The 21,554-nt window shown below is 41.8% G+C and overlaps 6 protein-coding genes, 1 long non-coding RNA gene and 1 other non-coding gene across 8 annotated transcripts in view; 5 read left to right on the forward strand and 3 right to left on the reverse strand.

Annotated features, from left to right (window-relative positions):
• Positions 1–21,554, reverse strand: part of LOC108652498 (uncharacterized) — a 128,211-nt gene that overhangs the window by 42,501 nt on the left and 64,156 nt on the right. The window lies entirely within an intron of this gene.
• Positions 1–21,554, forward strand: part of PDCD-5 (programmed cell death 5) — a 52,627-nt gene that overhangs the window by 16,475 nt on the left and 14,598 nt on the right. The window lies entirely within an intron of this gene.
• On the reverse strand, positions 1,028–1,512 carry LOC108652364 (uncharacterized). The gene is made up of 2 exons (XM_018102534.3): positions 1,344–1,512; positions 1,028–1,284 (listed from the first exon to the last, which is right to left on the reverse strand). Exons 1-2 carry the CDS (start codon positions 1,353–1,355, stop codon positions 1,093–1,095), a joined length of 204 nt encoding a protein of 67 aa, XP_017958023.1. The 5' UTR covers positions 1,356–1,512; the 3' UTR covers positions 1,028–1,092.
• Positions 2,764–3,890, forward strand: LOC115562329 (uncharacterized). The gene is made up of 2 exons (XM_030383635.2): positions 2,764–2,909; positions 3,598–3,890. Exons 1-2 carry the CDS (start codon positions 2,901–2,903, stop codon positions 3,832–3,834), a joined length of 246 nt encoding a protein of 81 aa, XP_030239495.1. The 5' UTR covers positions 2,764–2,900; the 3' UTR covers positions 3,835–3,890.
• LOC149091319 (uncharacterized) lies at positions 4,814–6,412 on the forward strand. The gene is made up of 3 exons (XR_016196843.1): positions 4,814–5,519; positions 5,595–5,687; positions 5,755–6,412. It is a non-coding gene; the product is annotated as an uncharacterized LOC149091319 (long non-coding RNA).
• LOC108650077 (uncharacterized) lies at positions 8,652–11,416 on the forward strand. The gene has a single exon (XM_030383643.2). It carries the CDS (start codon positions 8,995–8,997, stop codon positions 10,066–10,068), a length of 1,074 nt encoding a protein of 357 aa, XP_030239503.1. The 5' UTR covers positions 8,652–8,994; the 3' UTR covers positions 10,069–11,416.
• On the forward strand, positions 13,146–14,829 carry LOC108650078 (uncharacterized). The gene has a single exon (XM_030383645.2). The coding sequence runs from the start codon at positions 13,682–13,684 to the stop codon at positions 14,519–14,521; it is 840 nt and encodes a 279-aa protein (XP_030239505.1). The 5' UTR covers positions 13,146–13,681; the 3' UTR covers positions 14,522–14,829.
• Positions 18,219–18,291, reverse strand: TRNAM-CAU (transfer RNA methionine (anticodon CAU)). The gene has a single exon. It is a non-coding gene; the product is annotated as a tRNA-Met (tRNA).

Below are 21,554 nucleotides of genomic sequence, written 5' to 3' on the forward strand. Positions count from 1 at the left end.
CTCTTTCTTTCATACGTCATTTGTTTTTGTTTCCTAACGCCATCATTTGACTCCTACACACGATGAGCTACTCTCGGCTTGGTCCTATTGTCCTCCCTTTCGTTTACACACACATGCATGCGATTCCTCGCAGACCAGACGATCAAGAGAGAGCACGAAAAAAGTACCGTTTGACTCGCAGTACTGCTGCGGCTGTCATGCTAGTTATTTGTTATTGTATGCTGAACGATTAGCGCATGCTTCTATCCCTTTTCGTCAAAACGGAGAACGTTGTTGTTGCTTTGCAAATTTTATTACTACCGCCAATGGGAAGCCTGCTTGACGTGGCTTGGCTTTTGCATACGCATTTTATAGTGTAAAGAGATGAATTGTTAATTTAGAGTTACTGCTAAATTATAAATTATAAATTAAACTCTCCGAAGTATAATACATAATCCTTTAAGCTAGTTTAGCTATCAATTACCAATAGCAAAGGAGTTGGTGTTCATGAAATTAAATGTGAACGCCAGATTAAGCGTTAGGTTACCAAATCCCAATCGATCCAAGAACGGTTTGTAATAAAATGGAAATGAAAACGGCGGCTTCTTCTTTTTCTTTGCGGTATTGTTTGACTGCAGGAGACGATTGAAGCTGTTCATCAGTTGTTGCATTTCTAGTAATAAATCCCTGCCCTGCACAACTCCAGAGAGCTCCATCTCTCTCTCTTCGGCAGGTAAGAGAGGCGGCAACTGCAGTTGACTTTCAGTGGGCTGAGCCAAGCGCAGCGTTGGCGTGAGCACATACAGATGAAGAGGCACGGCGTATTGCGATTGCAGCACCACAGTCACAGTCACAGTCCACAGTATCCGAAAGAACTGCGCCAAAGATGAAGCTACAGATGTGTCTCCAAAATAAAAGACGCCTACTTACTGACCAGGCCATGCCGCTGGCTGTAAACTAACTACTGCAGCTGGCAGCTGGTGCCTCGACTTTTATAGCCGCAGCATGAAAACCCCAAGAGTCCCAATAAATAAGGCATTTAGCAGACTTTCCAATCAAGCTCAAGGAATTTATTTCATTTTAGGCCTTCCGCCTTAGAAGATTGCTGCTCATTTAAAGCCAGCCGTAGCCACGTCCAATGGGCCGCACAATGCTGTGTGTGGGCCAAATGGGGCGCACCACCTGCACCGTCTGCAGCGTCTGTCCTGGCCAGCCCAGGTACGAGGAGCTGCCCAGAATGGGTGTGGCATGCAGTAGTCCAGGTGCAGCATAGGCAATCGCCACGCACAGCGACAGCAAGACCAACTGCCAAATGTACATGCAAATTAAAAATGAATTAAGGAACAACACCAACGGCTACCCACCAGCTTGTACATGTTGAGGGCGTTTGGATAGTGAGCAGAACAGAACTGAAACTCGTTGCGTAGCTGTCAGAAGACTCGTTGATTAGTTGCACAGACTGCAGCATTTATATAACAAGTGGCAGGCAGCAGCAACTATGAGCGATGGCCGATGCTCTATGGAGTGCATGCAATCCAATGCTCGACCTTCGTGCTTTGAGATCTTAGCGGGCTTTATTTGGTTATTTGGTTCAGCTCACATTTCATAAGTGAATGACTTGAGTTCCCTCAACTCGTGTTACACACTACTCAACCGCCGGGCCAAAACTTGCAGCACTTTGCTCTATTCAGCTGCGGCTTCGACTACATTTTTGTGTGCCATGGGCGTTGAGTGGAGAAGTGCACTAAAGATCATTGGACGCGGTGAATTGAAGAGATTTCTGATGGAGCTGTTTAAAGTCTAGGAAATCACAGTTTAAATTATATAAGAAAGTAGCCCAATAGGCCCCAAGGCGACCCACACTCAGGTAAAGGAAGCTGCGCATTTGCTTTCAATCAACACCATCAGCAACAACAATAACAACAGCTGAGCAGAACTGACCAAAACAGTAAATACTACGCAGAAATATATTGAATAATAAGTACGATATATACATACATACAAAGGACTTTAATTGAGTAATGTAGTAGGCGTTTGTTTTCGGACCTGCCTGAGATTGGGGCCAACGCCAGGAACCGCAATCGGAAAACAAAGCGCTGCGCACTTGGTAAACTTCTCACAATTTGAGTACGATTTCAAGGACAGATATGTAAATACGCCCACCGAGGCGGAAGCTGTAGCTGACCTTGAAATTCATCAATGCGAGAGAACACGCCCACTTACACCTTACACCTTATTTGTTGATTTTGGGCCAACGTGAAGCAAAACAAGCGAATAAATTGTCAACATCGAAGAGCAAAATATTTACCATTTGCAGAAACCGACAGGGAATGGAAAGGGAAACGGAAAAGGAATGGAAACTCAGATCGCACAGAGCCTCTGCGAGTGAGTGAGAATGATTGAGCAAGCGAGCAACTAGTTGAATGCAACTGCATTGCAATGCCAAGTTATTCAAGCCGACAATCAACGCTCCGTCTGACTGGGAAGACGGAGAACATGCTCAACTCCTTGTACTCTGCATGCAGCAGAGAGAAGAGCAGGGTATGTGAGACTAGTTGAAGTTAAGGTATTGCATGTGTAAGCTAAGCTGTAAGAGTTACGACCTTTGCGCTATGAACAATTAAGAAAATTTCAGTATCATATATAACCAGTCCAACTCCATTAACTGTGCTCCACAATAGGGTATCCCACTGTATTCACTCCGCCTTCGTTTGGCCCAATCTACTTTGTCTCCTTTGGACTGCAGTCAATCGATCTGTGAAGAGCATTTGCAATTGCAGCTCCATTCAAAGTGAGTTAAGGGCTTCTTTCAGAGCTGCCGCCTCGAATGTCTTTGACCTTGTAGTGGACACAGAAACTGCAGCCTATAAAAGGGAGCCACGCGCCTCAGCCAGCATTCAGTTTGTGTGCAGAACAGGACCATGAAGCTGGTAAGTTAAGCGTGAATAATTGTGCATGGGATTGAAGTGAAGTGAAGCTAGGCTAGGCTAGGCTAGTGAAACTATGGAGATGTAGAGAAAATCGAGTAAAAGGCAAAGCTCAGGGCAAAAACGCCTCAAGAAGCATTGAAGTCGACACGCTGGACAATGAAGCTGAAACTCTTGTGATTCAAGAAAGTGTAGAGAAAGAGAGGAAAAGACTAGCCATGGAATATATAGAGCCTAACTAGAAAGAATTAAACATGTGAACAAGAATATATACAGCAAATCTGAGCAGATAAAGAGAAAATACAAATATACCTTATCTGTATTATGGAAGTCTGCCGTGATTGGCTTGCAACAGTATTAGTGAGAAGTTGAGAGCTTGCATAGAGAGTTCTGTGAAAATAAAATCCAATTGAAGCACGCTTATCATTTGTGTGAGAAAGGGAAAGAGAGAGACGAATGCTACTGAGCGTAGTACCGGACGTTGCTAAGTGGGAGCGAGACGACTAGATGACCATTTAGGCATTTGGGCATTGATCATTTTCATTTCGGTGGCCGAAGACAAGGCGAATAGAAGTCGGCAAAAGCAAATGGAGAGGGACCAAAAAGAGTGTTTTAGGCAAAATTTTAAAATGAGTATAAAAATGAAATTAAAATACAAATTATATGTAATACAACTATTATTGTATTGCAGCTCATTATCTTTGCTTGCCTGCTGGGCCTCGCACTCAGCCATGAGGTGCTCTACACGCCTGGCTATACCTACTATAGCGCACCTGGACTGGCCTATGCCCTGCCACTGGCCTACACTCGTCGCCTCATCTCGCCGGCCCTACAGTCGCAGGTGTATCACAGCGTGGAGACAGACAACTCCTATCAGCAGCAGTACCGTGCCGACTACAAGCCGCTGACCTATGAATATCTCTTCTGAAAAAAAGGGGGAAATAATTAAGCGTGAAATTTGAATAAAGTGTATCAGCCCGAAAATTCTCCATTTTTCGTGTTAAATTGTATTCACATTGTCTGAGGCGAGTGCGTCAAAACAATTTCCCTACCTAGAGTGTCTGCCCTCTGGTCTATTGAACTTTCAGCTATTGGCCTCGACACAAGCGTCAACAATTCATGCCCAGGCAACAACCATCAACCAACAACCAGCAGGCAACAGGCAACAGGCAGTGGACAGCGCACACAATAGCTTCATAGTTTTAGCAATATCATATGAACCCGTCGCACCTTGAACCCCACCTCAAAGTGACGTTTAAAATAAATCATCAGTGATCCCATAGGAAGCGTCGTCCAATTGGAGGTGTGCGCCAGCACGTCACAGCCCATACAGCCCATGCAGCCCATCCAGCACGACCAGCAGCAGCGCCAGCAGCCGCCGCACTGCACATGGAAGCCGTACCAATTGCAATGAAATAAATCCAGCGTAGAGCTAAAACACGCTCGTCTGATTTTCCGTTTTTGCTTCGGAAACTTTTGCGTTTTGCTTTCAGCACGTCCAAAAACGTGACCAGCCACTGGTCACATGGATATGTGGGTGTCTGGAGCGCAATACGCACGCAAATGCTGTACGCGAAGACCGAACCCAACCCGTACAAAATAATCGCATAAATTAATTAATGTTTGATTGCTTTTCATACACTAACCAAAGTAATCAACAGACGCAGGTGTCTCATGACTATTGCAAGCATTTTGAGACAGATGCGAAAGGGATTGTGGGTATTCTATATAATTAAAGTCTAAGAATTGAATTCAATTCAAGTGCAAGCTAAATTCTATTCAAGAGACATAGAAAAGAAGCTGCTTGAGTTTAATGAGTGAGTATGAATAAAATGTATTCAAATATTCTGTCTGCCTGTGGGCTTAAGTATTCCAAATCAGATGCAAAAGATTTTCAACTGTGCACAGAGCAAATATACTCTCTGCACTTGGACAACACTTGCAATAAGTGAGAGCATCAGCAAGTCGACTAACCGAAGTGTATCACAATGTTTTCTTACGCAACCACAGCCCGGTGTCCAGACACAAGCCCCATGCAAAGCAATGAGAGCTTGTTAATCTCATTTGATTCGTATACGATATCTGTTTCAGCAGCTAAACAAGTTTTGCATATAAGCAGGCATAGAAGTCGAAGTGGAGAAGAAGAACTTCCAGTGAAACGCAAATGCGCATGCAAAGCCGAAATGCAAAAGGCAAGCTCTAAAGGCAGGCAGGCCAGCAGTCCAAGGCTAGATAGGCTCACAGATGGACAACTCTCAGAAATCTCTCTGCAATCGCACAATTTTCACAGAACGCAACGCCAAGAAAATGCGCAATTATGCACGGATATGCAATTCCCTGGATTCATTGGCAGCATTGCGCACATCTGGGGCCAAGAACTATTTCCTAGTAACAGACGAATTCGATAGCTGGCCCCCAAGGCAAAAGCTGACGAGCCTGACGACCTGCCTAGGCAGACAGCGTCTGAGAGCCATTAGCGCCTTGGCTTTGGTGTAGTGTTTAATGTTGTCCTTGGAAAATTCTCGCAACAGTTGCGAGTCGAGTTGCTATCTCTGGAAATCCAAACAATGCGGAGCTGCTCACGAAATCTCAATCGCAGGCAGGTGCCAACAGGTGAGCCAATCTGCAGCTACGTGACATTGTCTTGTGCATATACATACACATACATACATACATATGTTTCTAAAGCGACGAGCGACCTTGACAGCATACACTAAAGGATATCTCAGCGACAGTTGGCAATGCAATGAAACGGGCACTGAGGACAAAGTGTGGACTTAGGTAAGCTGCACGCACTGAAATTTAGTCAAGTGGCAGGCTGATTACATCGACTGCGCCCTATTTATAGGTGCAACGGTGTTCTATTCCTATCAGAGGCACCAACAGCAGCACCAGCAGCAGAAACAGCAGCAGCAGCAATGGGAGCACGAGAGCCAACAGCCATGGCAAGTGCTGCATGCATAACCGCGATGCGTGCCAGCAACGTGCGAGTCGCAACAGGAGCCAAAGTCAAGTGAGGAGAATTGCAGTCAAGCAGACACACACACACACGCACATACACACAGCATTAGCCATGAAAGAGCTGACTAATGGAGCCTTTATGTAAAGCCAAGTGTTGAGCGGCATATGAGTAAGCTGGTAAGCCAACTGATTGCACTTGATTAGGGCGTGGGAGCCGAACGAAAGGGTAAACTATTTAGATGAGCAGAGGCATTCGAATAGACAGACAGAGGGAGTAGAAAGGGTGGACAGGTAAAGAAGATAAGGTGTTATATGAGCATATGTAATATATGCATATTAATGTTAAGCTAGTGGTCAGAATGTAGCTGTATTTATATACTTATACATATGTATGTATATCCTATGTATGTATATGTATGTATAGCCTATGAATCTGTGCCTTGTTTTAGCTAATTAACGGCAGCAAGTAGTAGCATAAGACTTCAGTTATATATATATATATATATTCATATATAAATATATTTATATTATGTTAAATTTCTCATTTGCGGCTATGTGGAGTTGCTGCAGTGTTTTATTGTACGCCTTAGCTAGTAAATCGAATATTAAAGTAAGGCCAAATTTTGTAATTTTTCACTTTTGTCAATTATTTAAAATAACCTACTTTCTATAACTCATCGAAAAAGTAATTTTTCAATATATATTCTACCATTTAAACTCTATTAATTTCAATAAATAATCTATGTTTTATTTGCGTTTAAAGTATATAAATTTTAGACATTGTATGTGTATATAAATATATTCATATAAATTATTAATCTATTTTGTACCATTTAAACTTTATTAATTTCAATAAAAAATCTATGTTTTATTTGCGCTTGAAGTTGAAAAATAAAAATAACGTATATTAATGTTAGACACTGTATAAGTATATAAATATATTCATATATGCATATTTTAATATAGTATATATATACTTTATATTTTACATATTTCTACATTTTTTATATTTTCCTTATTTACTTTGCTTTCACACTCTTTGCATTCCTTTGGCTCTTCTCCTTCATATACTATATACAAATGTTTATCCCAAAAGAGAGGCGTGAAAACTTAGGTCATTAAGTCAATTTCATAATCAGTTGCCGTTATTGAAATTGAATCCATTAGCCTATATAATTGCAGCGCGAAATGGAAGAGTTATTTCATACTTAATGTTGATAAGGCAGCAGTTGAGCATAATTTATGAAAGGATTGAGTTAATTAACCCTTGGACGAGTTAAGTAAGCAAACGAAAATTATCAAATCGGCTTACCTAATGTAAATAACTTTGATGAGGGTAATGTTAGTCAATTGCTAAGGTATATGAATGCATAATATAATATAATATATAAATATGTATATAATACTATAAACAAATTCAATAGCATTTTTTTTTTTTTTTTTTTTGAAATTTATTGATATTACCTATATAATATATCATTTGAAGTCCAAAATTTAGTCGGAATTTAACTATTTAATTATATTTAACCTACGCAGATAACTAAAGCATAGCAATTTTACTTATAATCTGAGAGATTTTTATATGTAAATTAAAAACAAAACAAATTTATTTAATACAAAATTAATTTTTAAAAATGTTACTAATTTTCGATTGCCTGATGACGCATCTTTTATATTACCTATTGAATTTTCCAAACATATTTCATATTTGATTATCAAAGTCGAAACGGAAAATTATTACAAATCAAACTGCAAGGAATTTACTCGAATTGGCGAATTTTTCAGGAAACACAGCAGCTTTACGAATTATAGATATTTTCGACCTAGCGGGGGACAAACTGCGACTCAAATAATAAATGTAGGAAAGCAATTTTATAATTATATTTGCCCTTATACTTAGTAGTCGAACTAACAATGAAGAAATTAGTCGGTTCAGATGTGAGCTCAATTATTTCGCATATTGCAAATATAATTATATCTGGCCCAACTCTGAGATACAACGCAATTCGATTGAAAAGAAATTCTGAGAATTTCGAGGCTACACAAAGAAGGCCAAGCAGCTAGTCAAAGTAATCTTTGGTATTTTAGCAAGCAGAAAAGGGCATTCGAGTGATTTAAATTGATAAAAATTAGGTATTTAAATATGCATTTAATATTTATTAAAGCAGGCAAATCTGACCGATGGTAGTTTCTAGATAAGTCCGATGAATGACCCAATTCGAGGAATATTTTCAGCTGCTGCTCCCCCTGCAAGCCACAGAGAAACAGTGAGAGAGAGAGAGAGAAAGAGAGAGGGAGAGTGAAGGGGAGTTGGCATTTTTGGGACTTCCCACATGTTTCATTCAGGGCGCTGTCTGCCTGGTTGCGGGCAGGTGTGGTAATTCACGTGTAAATCGACGGCAGAAACGTCAGTCGGAAGTTAGTAACTGTTGATTGTAGGGCAATGGCTGAAGGTGTTCGAGCCGTGGCTCGAGTATGACGCGCAAGGGTCACGTTCTCCATCACGCACTCAAAGAGCAAAAGCTCAAAAAGTGCTAAAACGTTTGAGTTTGCCGCAGCAGCAGAACAATGGCACAAAAGACGGTGGGGCGAGAGCCAAACGGGCAACTGGCAATAGGCAACAGGCAACAGGCAACAGGCGGGCAGCAAAAATCACGTTGACAGCAGGAAGCAGGAAATCCAAATAGGCAACAGGTAGCACGAGCCACATGTAAATATCGATGCGAGAAGAGGAAGCAGAATCGAGTTGCTGCTGTGATGATTGCTGCTGCGGCTGCTGCTGCTCACGTTGTGGCTGCCACGGCAGCTGCTTGGTTACTGCTGGCTCGGAGCTGGGCGACGGGCTGCCAGCGCACGAAGTGTCCTCGTCCTGCGGGCAGGCTGTGCGAGCGGCCGCATGGGGGACGGTGTGCGGCGCACGAAGGTTAAACGCGAAGCTTTTCGAGCAGCTGTCGACATTGAGTGCAGCTATAAAAGCGACAGCAGCAACGCCTGCCCCAGCAGTTGATGCCAGCAAACGTCGCGAAACGCATTCCAAGTGAAAGTGAAGAAAAACTTGAAGCTCTAAAATTCACACTGAGCCAAGAACTATTCAAGAGCACTATAAACTTTAAAACTCGAACGTGAGATGGATACGCTAAGTCCCAACAATTGCTCCAAATCGAGCTCCAAGTCCAGTTCCAATTCCAATTCCTCGATGGATCTGGGCGAGAAGCAGCTGAAGCAGCAGAAGCGCGGCTCGCGTGGCCAGAAACTATCGCGATCCCGCAGCCTGCTGCAGCTGCTCAGCAGGCACCTGGGCAGGCACTTTCAGCACCATCACCATCATCAGCAGAACGACACGGTCTACAGCAGCCAGGATGACATACGCAGCTCGTCCACGGACTCGTTCAGCTTGAGCGGCTCGCGCAACGAGTGCCTGGAGGTGCTCAACGGTGGCTCCAGTCTCGATCTGGAGAACACTTCGCGCACATCCTCGGCCTCGTATTCGCCGGGCATGGAGTTCTACGACAACAATGCGCATATCTATGTGGAGACGGTGTATCGACCCGGCAGCGCCATGGAGCAACTGCATCCCCATCACTACGACGACAGCAGCAGCAGCGGCGCCGATGACGACGAGCATGAGGATGAGCACGAGCATGAGCCCCAGCAGCAGCAGCAGGAGCAGCAGCAGCAGCGACAGCGTGAGCAGGATGAGAATGAGAACTTGAATCAGCTGAAGCCACAGCCGCGCTCCGCATCATCGGCATCGACTGGCAACAAGGCTGGGCTGCATTTGAGTCGCATCTCCATCTCCTCGTCGGTTAGCCGCATGCTGCAGCACTTTTCCACATCGGCAGCAACAACGGCAACGGCATCGCTGCGCTCCCTCTCCTGCAGCAGCACGCCGCTCCGGCAGCGCGACGTCTCCTCGCTGATGCGGGCAAAGAAGCTGCTGACGCCGCACAACAGCCACAACAGTCACAACAGCCACAACAGCCACAGCAGCAGCAGCTGCAGCAGCAACAGCAGCAGCAACAGCAGCAGCAGCAACAGCAGCAGCAGCTCAGCAAAAAAATCAGCCAAAAAGGACAAGAAACAGCAGAGCATACTGCGACCTCCAGTGCAGTATGTCTACATGAAGGGCATGTCCGGACTATACTCCCGCGTGCCCAGCTATGCCGCCTGCTGCCCCTACACGCTGCATCACATGTATTAGACAGAGCAGCGGCGAAAACGTCATCGCGCCGAGGACATTGCCCAGCGCAGTTTCCGGGTGAAGGCCAACAGCAGCGACGGCAGCAACTAAAAGGTGCCAATGTGGAGTCTGGGTGGGTAGTTAATAGGGAAAAGTAAAAAGTAAAACGTGATGTAGTGCCTACAAAAAAAAAAAAAAAGAAAATTGGATATGCAGCAGAGCAACATATTTTATAAATATGTCAAAGAGAACAATATCTAAAAAAAATATACACAAAAATAAAAAACACAGTTTCCATATATTTGAATTATTACAACAAATAATACATATGTGTGCAAAGCTATTCGATATTTAGAGACTTTCAGTTTACACAGTAGCTAAATTCTAGTTAATATTATGTAAGCATATACCCTATCTGAAACATACACACACACAACAACAACAACAACAACACATACACACATATCTTCCCATGTAGTTTTTAAACTCAACTTTTCGGAGCTAGGCTCAAATGAAAAACAATTTATTATATACACAAATAAAAGAGAGAAATCTATGAAAAACGTTTGTTATTTCCAATTATATTTTGCACTTATTTCAATGGGCACTTGACTAGACAAAATTACGAATTTATCTAAGATATTCCAAAATTGTACAAATACCAAAGAGAAAACAAATATTTCAATATTATTATTTATTTATTTATAATAAATTTCAAATATACTTGCATACACTTTATTCGTTTCCAAACTAAACACAAAGTGCAAAAAAAAACTGAGCAAAGAATAAGTAAAAACGTTTAGCACCTAAGTAAAAAAACCCTATATTTTTAGATCATATAACCCTAAGCATAAGTCTAGCTGTCGAATAAATAAAAAAAAAACAATCTAAAGAAAAAATTCCAAAATGTTTTATTTCTTGGAAATATTTCAAATTTCTAACGGTTGTTTGCTAAAAGCTTTGCGCAAAAGCTCTTGTGTGCGCTTGCGCCTTGGCTGATTGGCTGGCTGGCTGGCTGCCTTGGGAACAGTTCGCTCACTGTGCTCTGGGAACAGTTTGGTGTTTGGTGTCGCCTTGCGTTTGCTGATGTAGGTAAAGTCCTCAATTTTCGAGTGGCCGAAGGACTCGACCTTATAGTTTTGACATACGATATCATGTCGTCTGCCTGAGCCAAACTACATGTTCAAGCTCGATGGATGACGTTAATCGGCCGTAGCGGCAGCTGTTGTTGCTGCATGTTGCAACTGGCAAGTGCTCGCTAAGCCGCCGCATGCATTATTAATTTGATGGCAGCCCAACATTCAAATCTCTGGAAACTCAATGTGGATTGCAGCTACTTTGCATACTTGAGTGAGGCTATTATACAAATGCAGCCCCATTGATATCTCAAAAGGAAATTCATTATATATTACACTGCGTAACTGTCGTATAACATAAATAGAGACGGCTTTCATTGTTACTCTTATTCTGTCATCACTGTTCTCTAATTATGCTCAGCCATATCGCGATTGGCTGCAGTTGTTAACCTGCAATAGTATTAGTGAGTAACCGAGAGCTTGTATAGAGTTCTTGTAGATATGTTATCCAATTGCGTTTGCGTTTTAGTTGCACGCCTATCATAGATAAGTGAGTAAGAGAGGGACAACAAGAGCTGTTGCTGGATTTCATCTGCTTTCTACTGCTTTTACAGTGAGTGAGAGCGAGACAGCTACTTAGGTCATTCTAACATAGCCGATATGATTTCGCATAGAAATGGAGAATCTGAATGGGAGGCGATCAAGCTTACTCAGCTGCGACATATGCATGTATGTGCTTATAGTTCAGCGGTTAATTAAAAAGTATGTTTAAATAACAATTTTTGTTTTATATTTAATAATATTTGATACCCTACAATAGGGCTTATTATAATGTACCATATATTAATTTAAATTAAGTAAATAAATTTCACTTACCAACTGGAGTTGATATAAATAGAGGCCTTTAAATATCAACTGCTTCTCCTCCGCTTCATCTAAAAATAAAAAGAAAAGTTCAATGAAAATGTAGTCTTTGATGCGTAGGAGCTTATCAACTATTATTCTATATTTAAATTGATTGTTAACAAATATTTGCAGTTGCAGGGATGTCAATTATATTTAGAGCTTTGCTCTGTCAAATGAACAAAGGGCTGTTAATGGGATTGACGTCAGGGGCACAAGAATTACGCCTTTTAATTAGAAGATAAACAACAGAACAGGACACGACAGGAACAATTATCACAGTCTCCCCCGCACGCACACACCAGACAGACAGACACACACACACACACACACACACACAAACACCAATCACACACACACACACAATGCTATTAAAACAACGGATTTCATTAAATCGCCATAGACAAATATCCAGCATTCGCCCTTTCGCGTCGCCCCTCGTCCATCTCGCCCATCGTTTCGCCTCAGACCCAACCGCAACGAGGCGTAAAATTGGCAGTCAGTTTTATTTATAGAGCATTAAAATCAATTTTGTGCGTAATTAAATAATAAAAAAAAAACATCAACAACAACAACAACGGCAACGACAGCAGCAACGTCGCGAACGTGAGAACAATAGCTGTAATCTATTTTTGACGGCCTTAATTGCGGCTTATGAATTCTCTTGGCGACATCTGCGTGTGGCTAAAACGCTAAAAAGCTAAAAGCCGCCAACACCTGCAGCCACCCACGGCACTTAGGTCCGGATATATCTGTGCGGCAATTAAAAGTTTAGAAATAAACTGAAGCGGGTTTATTTTTATAGTAAGTGAAAAGGAAATGAAGACAAATTGATGCGTAAACATTTTGCAATTGCGCTGCAAAAAGCAATTAAAGTGCAGGCCACACGCGACTAAGCAAATATGGCAAGTGCCACCAGCGCCAGCGGGCAGGCAGAGCAAACAAGCAACAACAACAAAAATTGGTAAACAAATGCCACAATTCAAATGTTGCCATTGCTGGCATTGTGTATTAGGCAACGGCAACAGCCAAATAATCATAATAATGCACAACGCAGTAAGGCAACAGACAGACACAGAGAGAGAAGGAGAGAGAGTGAGTGAGAGCTATTGTAAGAGAGCGCTCTCTGGCGGCTGTTTGCAGCCAACGCAGTCTGCAGACCGGGCGAGTCTATAAAAGCAAGCGGCAAACGATTTGCCGACTCAAACGCGAAAGGACAACGTCTGTGTGTACACACGAAGCTCTGAGCAGAAAACAAAAAAAAAAAAGGCAAAGAAAAAAGCAAAAACGCCGACATAGTAAACACAGTGCATGTGTGCGAGTGAGAGAGAGAGAGTGTGTAAATGTGTGCGTGTATCGGACCGGCAATAACAAAGCCATAGACAAAGCGAAAGCGGAAGTGCAGCCCGTTTACGCTGCTTGGAGTACAGCAAAGTCGGTAGCCGGAAGTGCAGCTTCTATATAACTATTATATAGATAGATATAGATCCTTATAGCTACAGCTAACTCTCGCCAACAACAACAACAACGCAGCGCAGTTTCTATATGCATTTCTAACTGTATAGACTGCAGTAGGCACTCGCTATACAGTACTACAGTAAATACTCGCTAAATCAGACTACAGTAAACTCTATACTGCATACTGAGAGGGTACAATGGCCACGCCACACGTCTGCTTTGCGGACGAGCTGCAGCAGCAGCCGCCGCACAACAACAACAACAACAACAATGGCAACAAAAATTGGCTGGAATTGGAGCTGCAGCCGCCGCAGCACTCGCCCAGCCTCTCGCCAACGCCTCGCTACGAGCGTAACATGGGCTTCTTTCAGCTGCTCAGCCGACGCTTTGGGCTGAGGTCAAGCGTTGACCTAGTTGATGCAGCTGCACAGGAGGAGGATGCGCACAGTTCATCGACCGATTCGTATTCATCGGCTAGCCGTGGCTTAGCTGCAGCACGCTTGGAGCTGATGTCCTGCGCCTCCAGCGAGACGAGCAGCACCATTGACATCGAGGAGCAGGAGCAGCAGCAGCAGCAGCAGCAGCAACAGCAGCAGGACCAACGCAAATCGTTGTCTCGCACGAGCTTCTCACGAATGCAACGCCGGTCCACATCGTCACTGCGACGCGCCTTTGAGAGCCTCTCGCTGACATCACGCTCGATGTCGTGCAGCGGCCCCTCGCCGCCCCCACAGCCGCACCCACACCAGCATCAGCAGCAGCCGCAAATGCCATTGAAGTCCGCTCTGAAGTCGGCTTCTACTATCGAGCTGCACCAGCGTCAGCACAAGCTGGCCACCAAATCGACGAGCAGCTCCAGCGCCTGCTCCAACTCATCCACATGCTCCGCGACCCAAGCGAAGCACAGCAAGGCGAAGCCGCCTCCACAGCGCATCCTCCGTCAGCCCGTCTCCTATACATATCTAAAGGGCATGTCCGGCCTGCCGACGCAGCGCGTGCCCCGCAGCTCCGTCTGCTGCCAATATGCGCGGCGCTAAGGGGATCGGCAGAGAGTTCATTATCTATCATTATCTACTCATAGCCAATAGCAGTTGATAGTAGTTCGAATAGCTCACGTAGCTCACATAGCTCACATTGAACATTGTGCCAAATGCCACGCCCATTCATTTCGAAAAACTGTGATACAATTACTTTTTCATATCCACAGCAGATTCCCAGCTCATTCCACGAAACGAACACCAAAGAAGATCCCCAAAAGAGAGAAAAAAAAAACCAATACATTTTCCAAGACTTTAGCAAATAGAAATAGAAAATTTTCCACGCGGCTTTCGATTCCAGCAAAACCGAACAGAAGACTGTCCCAAGGGAAAGTTTTGTATTGTTCAAAGAAAATTGCTTAAATTTAATTAAAACTATAATAAAATTATATAAAATTATAATAAATTTATTGTACATTCGTGCCTTTATCCAAAATTCGAAAAAAAAAAACAAAACTCTAAAATTAATTTTAAAATTTTTAATTATAATTATAATTATTATAGATATATGTATATTCGTCTACTATGCGTACTCAATTAGTTGCTGTAATGGGATCAAAATTTTCTCGGTTAAATATACTATAGTCTAACTTACATATATATATAAATACCTAAGTACATTAACTATGTTTTCATACAAGTATATATGTATTAACTTCATTCGGTAGTTAAGATTTTGCTCTTCAGATTTGGAAATTCGTTTTTTTTTCTCGCACTCTTCAGTCGTAGGGCACATAGATAAGATGAGAAACGTACTAACTAACCAAGCATTGCAATTCAAAACTGATTATATAGACAGCATATATACATATATACCATATACAAAACACGTGCATACATTTACCGTAATGTACTTATAATGAACAAACAATCTAAGAACGCAACTATACTATATATAATAAATATGATTAAACAGAGATAATGGCATAAGCAATACAGTTATACACACATATATACAGCCGATTATAATGATATATATATACACATATTTACTTAATCATAAGTTAACTATTTACCAACAACAACAAATAGAAGCAGCTACTAATGAATATTTCATTCACACAGCAAGTTCAATAAAAAGCGAGAAAATAATTTACACCAAAAAAAAAAAAAATCTCAATAGTTCAATCTTCTTTTCTGTCGCATAACAATTGATATTTATTGGGAAACTTTGGCGATTTGAAAACACTCATCGGAGAGTGACCCACTTGGCGAAGCTCGAGAAGTTGCCAAAAATAACAATTACAATGAATCAAGGCTAATTACGGCAACAGAAGCCCTTCTGCAGATTGCGTATACGTCGCGTATGGCGGGCCTGATTACATTTATGCGCCGCTGCCTGCTGCCTGCTGCCTACTCAGCCGGCATACGGAAAACTAGGTCAGCGATTGGTAGGGCAACATCATCAATATTTTCACACCCACCCACACATACACATCCATATATACATATGTATGAGTGTATATGGAAAGTACTTATTAATCTGATGGATATCGTTGCCAGGCAAAGGCCGTAAAATGTTTATGGAAATTTATGTGTGCGAAACGCGTGTCCCTTGCTTGAATTTACAACAAGTCAAGCCTGACATCGAGGCAGACAGAGTCTGGCCAGGCCAGAGGCTGGGCAGGAGCATGAGCCTGCCATTTGATTAACATTATTCCAACTGAATTGGCAAACGAACTGGCATGGAAATAATTACCTAATAAATATGACAAATGCGTCAAGACTTTAGAAAACGTTTCAAAAATTTCCATTGCACTTCAGTTCAGTTTTTTGTTTTTCAGTAAATATAAATTTACTAGAAATTGAGGAGAGAACGGAATCAATTGATATATAGAAGTTCTATGGCTCAATAAAGCTAGTCGTTATAGTTTAATGCCCCCTAATCTATCATGAGTAATAGCTTTAATACTACAACCTCTTTACTTTTAATAGTCGGCTTAGCAATGGTGTCAAGTGCTTTGCTCGAAATCTCTAGCGAGTGCTCTGCCATATCAAACAGCATAACGCATACGCCCCATCCGCCGGCGCTGCCCATCGTTAGTCAAGCATTCAATACTCTCTCAAGGCAACAAATTAGCGTGTCAGACAGGCAATCAAAACAGTTTCATTTTTTTTTTTTTTTTTCGGACAAGTCATAAATTTTGTTTTGCTGACGAAATACGTCAGAGGGCAAAGGCGAAGGCGAAGGCGAGGGCGCAGGAGTTGGCGCAGGAGATGGCAGTGCCCTATGGGCGCGTCATATGTGTATTTGATAATGGAATTGCCTAAAAATACGTATTCAGTGACCTAATTTCCTGCTGATAGGCGACGACAAATGCTTAGCATTCGCAATGATATGTTTCCCTCAGCCAGCGTGATTTTTATGGCCCGCTGTTGCGCACTCCCCCCAACTTGGCCCAGTGAAATGGAAAATAACAATTGTGTATAAGTGTGTAAGTATGTGGCCAGCCAGCCGCTAGCCAAAGGCGACCGCAGTCACGTAGTCCCAGCCCAAGGCTGCTCCGGCTGCTCTGGCTGCTGTTTGTTGCCTTTTCAGTTCGGTCTGTGCGACTGTCCATATTTAATTAAGTTTGCGTTTTCTATTTTCCTTTCGGCTTTCTTTGTTTTTTCCGCTCTTTGAGCTATTTTTGGCCATTCGCTATTTATATGTACCCTTGCTGGTCCGTGCAACACTCACTTATTAATACTTGCCTAATTTTCGGGCAGCTTTTGCACTCTTTCTGACACATTATGCTCTCAGCTAATGGCAGAGTGGAAAAGCAGAGCCCATTCCGCAGCTGTAAGGATTTTTATGATGGAAGGCGCGTTAATTTGTCCCTCGTGTCGAGCAATAGCTGGCGTGAGCTACGACCAGCAAGCGGAAGGGCGGGAGGACGAGACGAAGGCAGAGTGTGGGCGGTATTTGGCCAGCAAAACAGCAGCATAATTAATCTTCTTTGGCTCATAACCACACCCCAAAAAAACAGACACAAGCCAAAAGGCAAACAGCGTAAATAACAGCAACAACAAAAACAATTAGACGCAGCCAGCTGTCGCTGCTTGCCGAATGGAATGATACCTTAACTAAAAGGGTCAGGGTGTGTGAAATTTCCCTTCCAATCTGATATACATATATCTTCTTGACAGCTGAACCCATCAAATTTTCCTTGAACAAAAAACTTTGCTTTTATTTTATGTTCTCTTTAAACTGATATTTTTTATGCGGGCTATTAAAAAATGAAACAAGCCAAGTATCAGCTAACACTTGAGGTCTGTGATAACATTGATGCAACCGTTTGTATCAGAAATACATTTTTCAAAGTTCAAGAAATGAACTTTAATCTTTTCTACATATTTTTTTGTTCTTATAAAACTTTTACTGCATCACTTTGGGTTTTCTTTCCTGAAATATAAGACTAAGATCTGAGGCAGAGAAAGTGGATTTATTTTAGCACTTTGTAAATGATTTTGTGGTAGAGCTCATTTTCTGTATTGATGACTCTTTAAACTTTTCCTTGTCTTTGGCAGAGTTTTTGGAATGATCTTTGTATGCAAGAATTCACTGCAACTCAGAAATGAGGCTTTGCTTAGCTTAAAGTGGGTTTTACTACTTATTTTGCATATCAGATGTGCATATACTGAATACCAAATATATATGCATTTAGTTAAACATATCAAAAAATCTCATTTAATCATTGCATACAAAAAAGTTGCCTGCCCCGGGTGAGGATCGAACTCACGACCTTAAGATTATGAGACTTACGCGCTGCCCTCTGCGCTACCGAGGCGTTGAACGGATGCATACTGAGATTATTATGTGAAACAACTTAAGGCCAGAAGCCCGAACGATTGATCCTTGCTTTACATAGAATCTATGTAAATTGTATAAACAACACTGTTCCTCCATCTAATCTCTAGTAAAATAAACAAAGTCCATATCAATATAGAAAGATGAGTATATAATCATATATTCTCTTAAATTATATGCACATTGATTTCTATACAAAAAACAATCCATTAAACGTTCGCACTTTAACATAAATTAGTTCTTGCATTAAGACAAAGCCTGGCGGAAGGACATCAGGCCTTCCCTTGATCCATTCGGCCAACTGAACGTAACACTTTTATCTTATACTAACCAAATTTAACAAGGCATAAATATAAATTTTATTTTATTCATTTAAGCCGCATATGTGGACGGCATAGCGAGCCAGCCAGCTTAAGTACTCTGCTTAGGGTATTAAATTCTTGTTGCGTTCTCTCAGATGACTTCTCGCTGAGCATAATTCCATTTTCGGCATTTGCCAGCACATGTCTTTATATGCTATGCTTTTTTTTTTTGCCACCGGTGACTGCTCCAGCTCCAGCTCCTGCTGCTCCTACCGCGTCTCTGTGGTTCACTTGCTTGCAATATTTACCTTAAAATTGTTTACCTTTATCATCTTACGCGGCGCTGCTTCTGTGTTTTTTTTCTGCTTTCTGGTTTCTGTTTTTTCATCTCATCTTCACGTTTTGTTCTTCTCCAGTGTGCGAGGCATACCTTTTTATGAGGTCTTCTCATGCTTGTTATGTTAACGGCAGTTTCCGTTGCTTTTTAATGGCACTCGGTAGTAATTTCATTTCGCAAAATATTGCTGCATACTTTAAGGAGCTGCGAGTCAAACATTTAATGAATATTTCAAATGTGGCTGCTGTTCTTGTTTATTGTTGCTGTTGCTGCTGCTGTTGTTGTTGTTGTTGTACCGTTTGCTATTTTTAGCATCAAATCTTCGCTTATTGCCACAAATTGAAGGCACTTCACACGCCAACGCAACGACAACACAAAACACATAGACAGAAGTGCCTGTATATTGGCTAAACGCTGGCGTTACGTATACGCCTTGTTAGTCGGAAAAAGGCAAGACAAGCCAGAAACAACCTGCATGCTAATTCGCACTTTGACCCAAATACCAGACAATGGAGACCCTCAAAGATGCGTGTATTCTGCAGCTGATCATCCTAGCACCTAAGGACGAGCCCAGCCAGGACCTCAGTCAAGAGTGTGACACGAACTAAATAAATAATAAATTATGCCAGCTAGCGCCACGCATCCACGCATCCTCTGCTGCCTTGTGCCGCAGCTCATAAAGTATGCACGATGTGTTGGTAATTGAACTCAATGCGTAAACAAAATGTCTACATTTCGGGCCGCAAATATCTTCGAATTGGCGCAGAGCGCACAAGGCACAACCTAAGCAAATATTCGCTGTAAATGGCCCGAGCTCGAGGGAAACCAAATGAAAGCAGCTAAAGCCAATGCTGTTCAATAAATCAATCGAGAGTCTTTGTGCAATTTCAGCTCTGATTGTCGGTTAACTCTCACGCACTTCACTTCTTCACTTCACTTTTGTCTTTGGCTACATCAAATTGCTTTCAATCAGATAAATTTATAAGGCGCTTGATATGCCAAATTGTAGATGCAGCTAATGAGCGGAACAATAAAATTGAATTACATTTTCATTGTGAACACAAATGATAAATGCAAATTTCACTTTAACTTTTGAGTTTTCATATAAAGAAAATGTTAAAGGAAATTTTCAACTTCAAATAAATTTGTATAAGGTAAGTTTAGATATATCTTGGATAGGTTTTTGCATATACATATATATTTTTGTTTAAAATCTCTTATAACACTAAGAAATTGACGAATCTATTTATGTATTTGACTATTTATCTATCTACCGAGCTTCATTCTTCACTTTTGAAATTCTCGTATTCGTCTATAGTTCATAGTTTCATTTCATATCCATTTTATCATCTACTTACACTCACATCTTTTATAACACACTCTTTATATACAATTTTATATATACAATCTTTATATATCTATCAATCTATGTCTATATCTCTATCTATCAATGTTTTATCAAACTATCTATCAATTCGTCTATCCGTCTATACATTTTTCTTTATATTTCTTTATATATTTAGATATATGTAGAAGATTATATACTACTATATATATACTATATAACATGGCTACCTTTACTATATACATATATATACTATATAACATGGCTACCTTTACTATATACATATATATACTATATAACATGGCTACCTTTACTATATACATTATATACTATATAACATGGCTACCTTTACTATATGCATATATCTATACATATGTCTATATATATATCCGTCTGTCTATAGTCAAATGCCATTCGTTGTTAAGCCTCTACTGAGAGCACTGCATATACTTAGTCAAGCAGTAATATATATACTACTATACTTAGTCAAGCAGTAATTAAACCCAAGTGCAACTGCTACTATTCCACCAGCATTTGTCATCCTCTTTCGCTCGACGTCTCTAGCCCCTCTCCCATCCATCCATGTGCATACATCTATTTTAATATTTAGGGCAATCGATGTGGGGCCGCCTTCGCTTTGGCTTTGGCACATGTGCTCGCCAGGGTATTTCGTATGCAGCTAAACGAAACGAAGACGTTCTTATGCCCTTCTCATCTCGCATGCATGAGTTGGCATTTATTAAGCATCCCGCACTGACCAGAGCTGCCAGCACTGCGAGCACATTAGCTGGCATTGCGTTTAATGAGTTGCGGAGACTACGTGACTGCAAAAGGGGCGGTGGGGTGGTCAGGGGCAGCTGCGAGAGTGGGCCATAAAGATGGCAAGTGACACGTACGGCATATAAGCCACAATTACACGATTAGGCCATATAAAAAGAGTCGGGCTCTAATTAATTATATTCAGTTTGGCCAGCAGCTGGGCAGGAGGAGCATCGTCTTTGCTGACTCGCCCGCCCACTCCGCCACCCAACCCATTTTTCATTCATAAAACTAAAAAGCTGGCCGAGTGCAGCCGGGCGAAGGTTAACGCTTGCCCTGGAGGACAACACGATGACGTACCAGGAGCTGCGGCGCATCCTTGATCGGGTCATACGTCAGACAAGCAATTGTTTGGCCTTCGCTGCATACCGGGCACAAACACAATATGTATGAGTGAGCCAACCACTTGGCGCGTTATCCTGCGGCAGCTCTTAAAGGAT

This window comes from Drosophila navojoa, chromosome 4, assembly GCF_054131105.1.
Source record: "Drosophila navojoa isolate 15081-1374.11 chromosome 4, UAZ_NAV_1.0, whole genome shotgun sequence".
Lineage (NCBI taxonomy): Eukaryota > Metazoa > Arthropoda > Insecta > Diptera > Drosophilidae > Drosophila > Drosophila navojoa.